Source organism: Rhincodon typus, chromosome 21, assembly GCF_021869965.1.
Source record: "Rhincodon typus isolate 14 chromosome 21, sRhiTyp1.1, whole genome shotgun sequence".
Lineage (NCBI taxonomy): Eukaryota > Metazoa > Chordata > Chondrichthyes > Orectolobiformes > Rhincodontidae > Rhincodon > Rhincodon typus.
Window position 1 is genome coordinate 21,989,170 of NC_063352.1, and position 14,191 is coordinate 22,003,360.

Below are 14,191 nucleotides of genomic sequence, written 5' to 3' on the forward strand. Positions count from 1 at the left end.
GTGCCTTAAGTCTGACAAGGGTGTCGGCGCATCATACGGCACAGCAGATATACCCGACCAGGAATGGTGTATAGAGGGAGTCGTGCTCCTTACTGACGAAGTCTTATCCCTAGCCTTAACATTCCCATACCTTAATGACATTTTGCCATCCTTCTGTATTTTGTTTTCATAATTAGCACTACTTTCACACTGGCTCTCAAAATGCATTAAGAATCAATACACGAAACGGATGGAAACCCCTTTGGCGCCCTTGCACCTCCTTCGAGCACGAAATCACTGTTCTTATTAACAAGCAATAACTATAAATGGCTTATTTAATTCGTAGCAATGATATAAAAACAAAATGAATAATAGTTTTTCCAGCAGAGACCAAGCATAAGAATGCTCAGCTATCGGGATTTCATTTGATGAGGACTTAACTTTTGATCAGATCTGTTTTCTACACGCTGCGTTGCAAGCGAAAAAAAACTATTGTTTGAATCATATGCACACTTTGCACGTCTTACAAGGATGTACTCGTATGTACCACATCTTAGATTTTCACGTCCATTGACACTAACCCAACAGGAAAAATTCTGAGCCTACAGTCGTGGTTACCGTCGATTTTCAAGCCCCTAGGTACCTTACTGTGATTGTGACTGTAACCATGCATTTGCCATGAGTCACCTCCTCCATTCAGGAATATTACACAGACTTGGCCCACTGCTGACTCACAGCCATGACTACAGTACATCCACACAAAATAGCAAGCAGCAACAGGAAATAAGAGTGACTTCAGGATGATCCCATTGGAAGACATTAACTTCGTCTCCTCCAATTTATTACACATAGAGCACAGCAGCAACCGACTTTACAGCCAGTGCCAATGGTGAGATGCCAGAGCAACAAACAACATTTTACAGATTTATATATAAAGTTCTGCTTGTTTTTTTCCCTAGGGCTTATTTCTTCATATTGCATCATTATAGAATACAAACTATAATTCTCCAGTTACATAGCTCCTCTATATTAAATTCCTTCCGGCTCTTCTGTTTTAAGATAAACCCATCTTGTGCATGTGAATAATGCCTGTTACCACCTACAGATCTTACGCAACATTATACAAAAAAATCCTGTGACGCTGACTAAAAAAATTCAAAAACAATTTACATACGTGCAGATAAACCTGAAAATTTAACAAGTCAGATTACAGCACACGCACAGAATACATAGGATAAATAGGTACACATACATTATATATGTATATACATGTATATTTTACATGGATTGGTGAAAAAAAATTAGCAGTTTAGAAAATGAGAATGGAAGAGGAGGGCAGAATTATTTAATAATAACGTTAAAGTGCAAAAAAATGTGAAGATACTGCAAATAATAATGAATAAATAATTAGTAATTGAGGCAATGGGAAACAATAAAGCCAAGTTAACCTCACATTATTGTACTCACCTTTAGATAAAGACATGATGGATGCTAGAAATTATTCAACAAATCCAAATAACGCAAAAGCTCATACAGTGAGTGATTCTGCTCACATAGAGATGGACAGACGCAGTGAGGGAGATGGGATCTGATTGCAGAGAAGATGCACTGAGAAAACTGCAGGTTCGACTTGTCTCTGTCAGTCTGGGATGCCCAGGCGAGAGGGAAGGAGGAGGCACAGCACCCGCCTTAAGACATCCGCCGGGTTGATTTCATCTTGGAAAAAGAAAGTCCCCGAGTCACCTCAGGAAATTAAATGACTGAGGCGCAGACACGCGCTCCGACTCCAACTTTCCGCTGGAAACAAGTTTTAAATTCTTCTCATCTTGGCCCTCGCTGGCAGAGGCGAGCAAGAGAGCGCGCGCCACCGAGCCCGCCCCCTCCCGCCGATTGATGGCGGCCACAGCCAATCACTCCCACGGTTTCTACACGGTTACCTAATCATCGCCGAGAACCGATTGGTCCCGCCCCTTCACCCTGACGGACTGCGTAACAAACCAATAGAAATGCGGCCCTCTACGAGGTTACGGGACGACCGCGCCACCAATCGGAGGGCCGTATCCAGGGAGGCGGTTGGAGCTGTAGCGCGCGCGCCCTCTTGTCAGTTGTGTGGCTCTGCAGTGCTTTCTTTCAAATGTGTGATTTTATGCACGAATTGAAGACAGTTAGAGGCAAGTATGGGGTAGCCAATTTGAAACAAGCGATTACGTGCCTCGGTGAAAGAAAAATGCACTTCAAGCGCCTTTCGCTCATTTCGTGATTGACGGATCGGTTGCCCAATCATAGGCTGAGCTGCTGCCGTCATTCTGTGCATCGATCCAATCAATGCAAGGAGAGGGCTCGGCTTGTAGCCGCCTGTTCAAGGCCCATTGACACTGAAAAGGAGAGTGAACAAAAACGTTTAATACGTTCCTGTCACATTTCTCACTTGTGCAGAGGTCATGCAGCGTTATTACAGGTTTCCAAGTATTGTTAGCTGCTTTGTGAAAAAAAAAACACACAGCTTAATGTGTCTGATATAGTTTTTTTTTATTGTGTCTATAGATATATATAGTTTGGTGTATTTTCTTTTCACCTAAATATAGTTTCATGACAGCAGTCAGTCCGCCTCCAGGTCTCCGCACCCGGTGTTAGGCGTGGTTTTGAAAAGGGAACATGAGTCACTTTAACAGGAACAGCCAAATTTCGTGGGGTTCCTCACCTTCATGAAATTAAGTCCAACCTTTGCAGACCTTTCTCTACTACCCCCACCCCCAGTCAGTTTATTTTCCCTTCCTTTGGTGGAAGTGATATAAACCAAATCTTACTTTAAAATAATACACTATTGGTATTATTATTAGAGTAAACATACTGTTCTTAAAATTTAGACCAGTGTGTACTTTTCTCAACGACATGTAGACTTCCCAAGTTTCCGAATTTCACTCCAGGGAACACTTGTCTATACAGTGAGCATTTGATCTAAGTTTCTCTTGTTTGCCACACCCTACTTCAAAATAAAATCAACCTTACTATTGTCCTCAATACTGACATAATTTCCATAGCTTGATGATATGTACAGTATTAGACGAGAAGGGAAATAAATTGCGCATGTGTACCTCAAACCTGCTTCTGCCTTTACTATTAATATTTAATGTTCCGGGCAGGGATGCGGGATACCTTGCAGAATTATGTTTATTACTTGCAAGCAATGGAGAGCACTTTCTTTACATTCTAAAGCTGACCAATCAAACTTATCTTTGCTAGATATAGTAGGAACTGCCGATGCTGGAGAATCTGAGACAACGAGGTGTAGAGCTGGATGAACACAGCAGGCCAAGCAACATCAGAGGAGCAGGAAAGCTGACATTTCGGGTCCTGACCCTTCTTCAGAAATGGGGGAGAGGAAGGGGATTCTGAAATAAATAGGAAGAAAGGAGGAGGTGGATAGAAGATGAATAACAGAGAAGATAGGTGGAGAGGAGACAGACAGGTCAAGGAGGCGGGGTTGGAGCCAGTAAAGGTGAATGTAGGTGGGGAGTTAGGGAGGGGATAGGTCAGTCCAGGGAGGACGGACAGGTCAAGGAGGCAGGATGAGGCTAGTAGGTAGGAGATGGGGGTGGGGTTTGAGGTGGGAGGAGTGGATAGATGGGAGGACAGGTTAGGGAGGCGGAGGAAGTGGTGGAGGCTGGTGCAGTTACACATTTAAAAGGCATCTGGATAGGTATGTGAATAGGAAAGGTTTAGAGGCATATGGGCCAAATGCTGGCAAATGGACTAGATCAGTTTAGGATATCTGTCAGCATGGATGAGTTGGACCGAAAAGGCATGTGGGACCATAGGCTTTATAAATAGAGACAACTAGACCAGGTGGAGCACGAGTAAACAAAAACAGGCTCAGCATCAACTGGAGCATTATATGCAATTCTGGACCTTCATTTTAGGAAGGTTGTGAAGGTTTTATAGATGATGCAGAAGAGAGTTACAAGAATGTTTCAAAGATGAGACACTTGAATTACATAAACAGATTAGAGAAACTAGGTTGTCCCTCTCAAGATTAGAGCACGTTGGGATAAGATTTGACAGCGCTGCTTAAAATCCTGAGGGATCTAGACAGTTAAATGGGTTACACTGTTCTCGTTAGCAAAAGGATCAAGTCTCAATTGACATTAGTACAAGGTGAATATAAATGAAGCAACGGAAGCATGAGGAAAAACCCTTTTACATAGTGAGTGACTGACAGGGGATAATTTAATCTTGGCTTTCAAAAAGAAATTGAATAAAAGAAAAAAAGTGTATGTGTATTGGTCAAGGGTGGGATAGTGGAACTAGCTGAGTCACTTTTACAGAGAGCTGATGCAGACAAACATGGACTGAATAGCCTCCTTCTTACAAGAACCATCATACAATTCTATAATATTCTACATCTTTATGCTCCTTCTCATTGAAGTCATTGTTCTGTTAAGGATTGTGGTTAGATTTATTGCATTTAGTAATCCTGGCAACTGGAAGAGGTGATACTTTAATCCAGTCAAACTCAAAAGCACAGCATGATACACTAATCCCTCTTCATTTTTTTTTAAGTTAAATATGTATACCACCTCTGCAGTTCCATGTCCTGCTGAACATTTTACATTATTGGCAAGTATGGTGGCAAGTTAATTAGCTAATAATATATATCCACATTGGAAATTGAATATTCTGCTGGGTATTTCCCCTGCATCTGGAGATCTTCCAAGGTATCAATTTAAATGGATGAATTTGAAGGCTTCCACTGTAGTTAAGTAACTATTTACTCAAGAAATGTTAGACTATTAAAAACCTGATATAACTCCTGGATAATGATTGAGCTGACCCCCCATCTACACCTCCTCCAGACCTCTTACACCACCCCGAACTCTGACCAACACAGATCGCTCTTCCCAGCCCCACACACAGGACGCCACTTGATGCCCTTCCACCCTGGGTACCCAATGACCCAAATTCTCCCACTACTAGAAATGACACTCTAACTCTCCCACGCCATGTGTCCCAACAGGCCCCACTGTCCCATTGCCAGATCTGACAAGATCCAGACTTCTGCTATCTCCCTGAAAATGCCTCACACTGCTACTGGACTCAGCACCCCTCCCACCCCTGCCACCAGACCTGACAACTCCCAAACCCCCGGCACCACATCCAATGCCTGCCTCTAGAATAAAATACAAATCTGCTCTCCACCAGCAGACTCAACACTCTCCCTTCCTTGCACCACCTCCTCACCACATAGGACCTAAAATCCTCAGCAGTGCTTGATATTTCCCACCCTCCCACCCCAACCTACCATAAATACTTCATCACTTACCTGACCCCCTTCCCACCTTGCATCAGTGTTTACCTGGCACCTACCCAACCTGGTACCCACATGTTACACTTACCTCACATATTCACCCTCTTACAGGCGCTATCAGTGTAACTAAAAACCGAAAGAACTGCAGATACTGTAAATCAGGAACAAAAACAGAAGTTGCTGGAAAAGCTCAGCAGGTCTGGCAGCATCTGTGAAGAAAAAAAAAACATTTAATGTTTCGGGTCCAGTGATCTGAGTGAACTGGGTATCCAGTGAACTCTGATCTGAGGAAGGATCACCGGACCCAAAACGTTAACTCTGATTTTTTTTCTTCACAGATGCTCCATTGATTCCAATGTCAGCTAACAAAGATAATACTAGAACAAGCTGAGGGCAACCCTGATAGATATCTTTAAAATTATAAAGGATTTTGACAGGGTAGACATGGAGGAGAAATTATGGAGAAATCTTAAACTAGATGCTTTAAATATAACATTGTCAATAATAAATCCAATACGAACAAACATGTGAACAAGGAACTAATGTAGGCAACTCAGCATTGTGAGCCAGTAATAAGATAAATAAGATCATGGCTGATCTGATTTTAACCCCAAGTCTACATTCCTGCATATCCCTGATAATCTTTTGCCAGTTGCAAATCAAGACTGTACCTTTGCCTTAAAACTAATTAAAGGTTTCGCATCCACTGTCTGAAGGGAATTCCAAATACTCTCAACTGTCTGAGAGTAAAATATTTACCTCATCTCTGTTAAATGGGCAACATTTATTTTTAAGCTATGACCCAATAAGGAATTTAGGACAACCCTTTTAACTCAGAGAGTGATTGGAATGGAGAGTTTATTGTAAATGGAGTAGTGAGGCAAGTAACATAAATGCATTTAGGGGAAGCTAGGCAAATACACAAGGAGAAAGGAATAGTGACATTTGGTAATGGGGTTATTCGAAGTGCGAGGAGGCTGCATTGATGAATGGACACCACCATGAATCAGTGAACCTGAATGGCCTGATTCAGTGCTGTACATTTTAGTGAAGATCTCGGCAGGAAGTTCAACATCTCTTCCATCGTTTTCAGTTGATGTATTTGATAGACTAACTTGTCAATTTATTTTCAAAATTTGACAACTTTTTCCCAGATGTTACCAATCACATGCCAATTAAACCACCTCTTTTAATGGGACCTTGCTGTGCCCAAATTAGCAGTCACGTTCCCACCAATACAACAGTGGCTACACTGAGGCTACAAGGGCCTCATTGACTTTGAGGCTGTTTGAGGAATCCTGAAGTTATAAAAGACACTATATAAATAAAAGTTCATTAACTGTAGTATTGTTTGTCAGACCGTATAATGTGCACGTTAGCTGTTGGACTTCCTGACAAAACACAGTGATTGCACTTCAAAAGCAATTAATTGGCTCAGAAGTGTTTCACATGCACTGTCTGTGTGTGTTAATCCTTCATAATGGGAATGATGATTGAACATTGTAAGAATGGCATGTAGTGTCTTTCATGCAGTTAGACTGTTATGCTGCAAATACCAGAATGTTCTGCCTGACCAGGAAATCTTCCATTTTTACCACTTGGCAAAGGTGTTTCAGAAAAAATAGCAGTTTGATAATCAGCCTATAAAAACACACGTATTGTGGCCATTGAGTCCCCTTTGAGGTGAGTTATAACCTTGCAACATCTGGAGGTGAGGATGCTACTGTTGCGTCACCATGTTTGAGAGCATTGCAAAGATTGCATGAAATGCAAGTTCTTTCATTCAGTTTACGTCACACCACCCATATAAATAGAGGGTGAGCTGCTGCTTAAACACCTGTAGGTGGCAGGACAGTCCCATACTTTGTCATTTGTCTACGTTACCCTATGCTCGGAAAGGAATGCAGTGCGTACTCATTAAAACGCATTAGATCCTGCCATGTTGTGACCTCAATGATTTTTAAATAGTGAAGATAGTTAATGTGTTTAAATGTGTCAGCATGTCACTTTTCAGGTCTTGAGGAAATAATATCAGGATAAAGGAAAAAGCATCACTACTAAAACTGGTCTTCAATCAGCACATAACCACAGTTTGTATTTAATGTCCTTAATTTTCATTGCTTACCAAAATTTTCTATAAATAAAATGGCATGAGAAGAAGCTATTATATATTCACCTCATCATGAATCATCAAGTCAAACCACTCATTCCAGAGTCCCTCATCCTGTATGCATTTGTATTACATGCATCTCATTGGAAATGTCATTTCCGTTCTGATTTACAGGATCATCTTTTGCTTGCTGATTCACCATAAACTATCAGCACTAGCAATGGTTGGAGCTTGTTATCATCATGCTATCACTGAAGTTATTGAATGTACCAGTCTAAATTACCTCTGAAAGGTTATTTCAATGTTCCGAGTAAAATGTTAATCCTGTAACAGTATCATTGTGAATGAATTTTCTATCTAGTTTCACAAGTGTCTGTTCTGGCTGAGAAGAGTCTACAGTGGAATTTTTGAAGCATTTTAAATTGAAGCTCATGTTCGCCTAGAGATTGGAACTGTCATTGAACAGATCTTCTAGTTTCACCTCCCTATCAAAACATTGGAAAACTCATCCCCATTGTAATGGATGGTATTTGGGCAAATTTCTAATTGGTCTGTGAGAATGGAATGAACACTGTGAAAAGTAGCCCTAGTCATAGTTATGTTATGGTGGATAGAGAACTATAAGAGTTGGAGGGAGAATAGGTCAGTGTTGGAAGAGCAACACATAGCTAGGGTTTTGAATCAAGGATGGTCCTGATGTAATTCTAGATTCAACTTTTGATTCATTTATTTACACAGTTTATATTTTGCAATAAAATATTTATACTTCAGCTGGGTAATTCACAACTGTAACACTCAGTAATTGAAAGAAAATGCACTTCATTTAACTGAAGAATAATTCCTGTGAGGCCCTGTGGCTAAATTTATATTTTTAAAAGAGTAAAATTTAATGGAGAGTGAATAAAGATTTAAAGCTCTAATAACCAAGGTGATTATTGTTTTTAAAATTGATTTCTTTTTCAATTTAGTATATCTAGTTTCAAACATATAGTATTCAGGGATATGAGGAATGTTCCAAGGAAGTGTTGTGGATAGATGGACTAAGGGCCATATCCAATTTGAAGATGATAAATGTATTTCCCTCTTCTGTGATATACCTGCCATATGTTTTCTTCCAAGAGCACAAAATTCAACATGATTCTGTGCAAGTTATTGCTTTTCTGTCTTCAATTTCCACTGCTGAAGATTCTCATTTATATTGAAATATAGTTATAGTACTCATCCCAATATTCATCCCACATGCATTTGACAAAAACAATCGATGGCAAACAGTAAAGACCAAGATTTGTGTCTCATGTTGCTTTGCTCTTTCAATGTCCAACAACATTGAAACCTAAAGGAAGAACCTCATTTACTCTGACTGGAGCCAATTAGTTCATCATTGTCAGCGGAGTAAAGCTGAGAACTTCAGTTGTTATGGTTTAAGCAACTGAATTTGATAAACAGATAGTTAAATAGCGGCAGATTACAACATTTTTGTGAGGATCTCAGTGCTCCTCATATTTTAGCCTCTTGGGCAGCCCCAATTTCAAATGCTCTGCCATTGATAACTGTACCTTTAACTGATTAGGCTCAAGGTTTTAGTATTACCTCCTGAAGCCTCTCTATATCATTGTTTCTTCAATACGGCCTTTAAAACCTACCTTTTGACCAATTATTTGGTCACCTCCCCTAATATCCACATGGAGCTTTGTGCCCAATTTAGTTTGACAATGCTTCTGTGAAGCATCTTGAAACATTTTACTGTATTAAAGATACTATATGATTGATGTTAGGGATATTCCTTCATTTCTAGTTGTTATTTTCTTCCCCGAAGTATTTTGCATAAAGTTAATGGATGATTTGCTTCATGGATGCTCACCTGCTTGCAGATTCAGTTAATACCTGACTGATCTAATAGGAAAAAAATGCTTGTATTAAAAAGTACCTTCCATTTAGTCATAAACACAATAACATTTCAAAGTCAACAAATTGATTTTGAAGTGTGGTCTCTCTCTCTCTCTCTCTCACACACACACACACATGGAGATTTATGTTTGGTGGGGTTTTGGATAGTAATGACCTGACTGGAGGGGAAGAAATGCCAAAGTAGTAGAGGAAGAGGCCAAGGTATGAATTGCCAATAGGGTTGCATATTGGGCAGAATCCTCTTCTCCCAGAACTGGTGAGTTGGAGAGAGAAAGAGCATTTAATTAGGTGGATACTGGCCAACTGAGGCCTGTCATCTTCCCACTGACACCAGAATTAATTTCTGCCCTATGGTTATCTTCCCACACTGCTGCAAATTGAGGGCTTTAAGTGACCAATTAAAGACCATATAAGGGCCTAAACCCATCTCCACCCAGCTGCAGTTGAACTTCCCACCATATGGCATTCACAATAGGTGCTATTCCGCAAGCATTTATTACCACAGGAAAGGAGGTGGTTTGATCGTCTGTCAATCAATCAATCAATACCTGATTGAGAAATTGGATCTTAGGAAAGAGTGGGGTGGGAGCTACCCATCTTCCAACTTAGACTCCTCTCCTTGCAATTTCCAACCTGAGAAACTACCAGCCCTTCATCATTTACCTTTCTCCTGGGTTCTCCCCAGTTCAAGGATTTTGGGGGTGCCCTTCCACCTGCAACCACACCTCCCTCTGTCATGCTGCTGAGCACAAAAAAAATGCTGGCCTCTGACTGACCATCAATACTCGCCATGCAAGACTCAACCTTTGGGACCATGATCCCTGTGGAAGGCCCAAACGTAGCCTCACAACTGCCTGATTGGTGGCTGGATTGACAGGTCTTCCCTGTAAGAGCCAATATGGCCTCTCAAGGCAATAGGTGAGATGCGTAATGCCTCAGCAAGCCTGTCCATTCTTGCAGATATGACGAAATTATATTCTTGATTTAGTTCTTAATGTTATTTTAAAGAACCTGGATTTTATGGAAAATTGTTTAAAACACCTGCTCAGTCTCAGATAACGCAGAATAAAAGACTTGCCCTTATCTAATGCCTTCCATAATCACCAGGCAACCCAAGATACCTATCAATTATTTTGGAATGGTAGTGAGTACTGTAATGCAGGAAGCATGGCCCAGAAGAGAAAACCAGTACGACCTGGAAATCACTCTGTTAATGGTCTGAACTAGTTCAGCATGTATTAAAATGGAATTCCAATCTGGACCAAGACCAGTCATTTCCAAGTTTTACTTTTTTTTAACAATTGTGCACAGCAAGATTTCATAAATTCTTCAGCCAGATAGTGGTGAATCTGTGGAACTCATTACTGCAGAAGGCAATGGAAGCCAAGTCATTGAGTGTATTTAAAACAGAGATGGATAGGTTGTTGATTGGTAAGCAGATCAAGGATTATAGGGAGAAGGCACAAGAATGCGGTTGAGAAACATATCAGACAATATTGAATAGTGGAGCAGGTTTGAAGGACCAAATGGCCTAATTCTGCTCCTATACCTTATGGTTTAAACAGCTTCATGACAATTGCCAGATAATCTGTTTTGTGATGTTGATTTAGGGATAAATATGGGACTTTGAGGATAACTCCCTTGCTGTTCAAAATATTGCCGTGGATGGACTTCCCTCTAAGGTGTGCAGTTGACCAGACACTTGGATGTTCCATTCATGCCGATGCATTGACTTCCAATTCTGAATTCACTGCTACGGACGTGCTTTGGAGGTCCACACAGTGGCAGAAAAATATTAGGCAGAACATAGACAATGGAATCTTATCTGTCCACCTGAGGAGGCACACAGGACCTCAGTTTAATGAATCATCGGAAAAACAGTACATCCACTAATGCAGCATTCTCTCAATGTTGCTGTGGAATGTCAGCTTTCATTTCTGTAGTGAGGTCCTGATGTATGACTTGAATTTCAACTTTCTGACTCAGAGACATGAGTAACCAACTAAGCCACAGCAGCAAACACAATAAATATCAAGAGAGAATAATTTACCTGATGGTTTACGTAATCTGCAGTGTTATTGCTCCTTGTTCTCCAGTGCAGACTTGTTCAAGATAGTCAAATAATTTACCATTGTTTGTAAATAAAGGCTTAGCAATTTTCTCTAAGATGTTTCCAATATTTAATATTACTTCACACGTGTCTAATGTTGTTTCATTTACAACAGTGTAAAATTCCTAGATTGCACCACATTGCATAGTTTATTCCAATTTACGTAAACCAAGACTTCCACTATTGCTTCACATACGTAATGTTGTTTATTCGTGTCGTAGACAACACTACAAAACTCAATATTTAACTTCCCTTCTACTGTTTTCCATCTATAAACAAACCAACATTCAAGAGCCTGAAAGAACTGCAGATGCTGGAAATCAGAAACAGAAACAGAAAGTGCCGGATAAATTCAGCAGGTCTGGCAGCGTCTATAGAGAGAGAGAAACAGAGTAAATGTTTCGGGTCCAGTGACTCTTCTTCAGATTGAGTTCTAAAGAGGGGTCACTGGACCTGAAATGTTAATTCTGATTTCTCTCCAAAGATGTTGCTAGACCTGCTAAGTTTATCCAGTACTTTCTGTTTTTGTTTCCAACAGTCAAGAGGTTTGTGGGCACAGAGTCAAATCACATCACAGCCTGGCTTTTTCCTTGATATTCTAGTTAATAGCACCAGTGTTGTATCAGAATCACAGGCCTGCACTCCCATCCCCATGGTGGACACTTTGGTGCAGAGGGCACAGAAGTAGGGTGTTTAAGTGTGCTGTTGATGAAATTCCAATATCTTTGTAGTGTATGCTGTATCACGTTTTGTGTGTTCCCTTCACATTTGAGTTTATGCTTAATTTATAGTTTGTGTTTCTTTGCATGTGCACACATGCAATCAGCATTTAAAGATGCTTCTCTTTCAGTGTGCATGTTTCATGTGTAATCACACAAATGCTCTTCATTTTGTGTCCACGTGTGAACTTGTTTACCTTCATGTGTTTGTTTAGTGTCCCTGTGTGTGTGTGTGTGTGTGTGAGAGAGTGTGTGTGTGTGGGAAGTGGGGGGGGAGGGGGGCATGTTTTTACATGTCTTTGTGCCTGGTTGGCTCAGTTGTTAACCTCCTTACCTGCAAGTCAGAGGATTGAACAGTCAAGCCCCACTTGGGTATACAATCTGCATCATGCACAGTTTTTTTTTTAATCTTTCATTGAATAGCGGTAATCATAGAGGAATAGAGAGCTGTCCTAGTCAACAGTCTTCCTTCGTCCAACCTTGCCGAAATTTGATTAACTGGTCACATGTTGGTTTCCTTAAACAATGGCTGTCTTTACCCATATAGGAATAATATTTGCACACACCATGTGAATCATTTTGAGAATTTCCTGAAAGAAGTGATCAAGGACCATTTCGGTAACATACTACTCTTGTTCTTCCTTTGCAGCTAGATTGCATTATATGCATAATGTAATATAATTCATGTAAACTAAGACTTCAGAGAAAGCAATAACAATAGAGACGTGTGAAAACAGTATGGAAACACCTCGTTGGCTTTCAGTGGGATTGGATGCAGGTTAATCAAGGAGAGTCCCTTTCCATTATTTAAAAGGCAGAAACGGTATGAACCTTTCTGGTGACTAGCAAAATCTACGTAAACTAAAGATACTAAAGCTACCTCATTAGATGTACAGAGCTGGCACAAGTGCTGCAACCCCATTGAAAAAGCGCTTTGGATTTCTGTTCTGGTTTGAGCCATTGCAAGTCCAGTAAAAGAGTTGGGATCCAACTTCATTCCTGCTGTTGGGGACAATATGTAAATATGCTGTAACAAAATATTAAAATACCTTTGTACACCAAATGAAGTTACTGGGATGCATATGATTTCAACATGTTGTCAATTTATTGAACACTACAGTCCAACCCTTGCAAATGTATTAGCTAATTTGAACTCTGGCTAATTCGCTCCGGAACGTACCCTACATCACCTCCCATCCGCTCCCATTGTGCAGAATTATGGATCCTGGCATACTTCATCAGCTCTGGGCATATCATTTTCCTTCTTTATCCAGATTTCAATAGTTCAGCACATTATCAAGTCACTGCCCAGAGCCAGAGTGTTTTTTTTCACATGTTTCTTATTGTTTCTGCTTAGTTTATATTTCTCAATGAATGATCCAATGAGGGTATGGTGCGGAGATTAGCACAGTTTTTTTATCTCAGATGAACAGCTGTATTGATCTGAGTTTATCCTGATCCAAGCCCAATGTTTCTTGGTCAAGTGACTACAAATGGAGCACAATAATTTGCAAATGTTTTGAGTGTTTTACCTTCAAATGAATAGTAGCTTTAGCTTCCACATGAAGATTGTAGCTGAGTAGAATTCATGACTGTCACAGAAAAAAAACTGATTTCATATAACAAAGGGTACATAAAGTTTCATCCCATCTCCAACCAAGTCTCCTCTCCTGAGGGCAGGGATAGCCCTCCAATGCTTCACATAAGTGGCAATTTCCAATAAGGTGAGGCTCCATAGAGAATCACAATTGACTATTTGACTATAGAAGGCATCACACTTCCCAAAAGGAGACATCAGAAAGCAATCCGGCCAAAAAGCACTTTTATTTCTCCATTCTGGATGAAGGAAGCCAATGGCAGTTGTGAGCTTGAGCAATGCCAGGAGTCAAAACTGTGACCTCCCTAACTGTGTAATCTAGTATTTTACTGTTATGGAGGGGAAGTGAGGTTGACACCTCTCTGACAATTAAAACTGGAACACCCAAACAGGCTCGCCTCACCTCATAATCTGTTATGAAGGAGAAATGAAATAAAATGAACTCCTGACAGTCACTTTACAA

At 40.4% G+C, this 14,191-nt stretch overlaps 1 protein-coding gene across 1 annotated transcript in view; it reads right to left on the bottom strand.

Annotated features, from left to right (window-relative positions):
• Positions 1-1,853, bottom strand: part of map2k6 (mitogen-activated protein kinase kinase 6) — a 135,342-nt gene extending 133,489 nt beyond the window's left edge. Inside the window, exon 1 of the mRNA XM_048609335.1 lies at positions 1,447-1,853. Coding sequence (XP_048465292.1) covers positions 1,447-1,462 — 16 coding nt within the window. The 5' untranslated portion in view covers positions 1,463-1,853. The remainder of the gene's footprint in view (positions 1-1,446) is intronic.
• Positions 1,854-14,191: the final 12,338 nt, after the last annotated feature.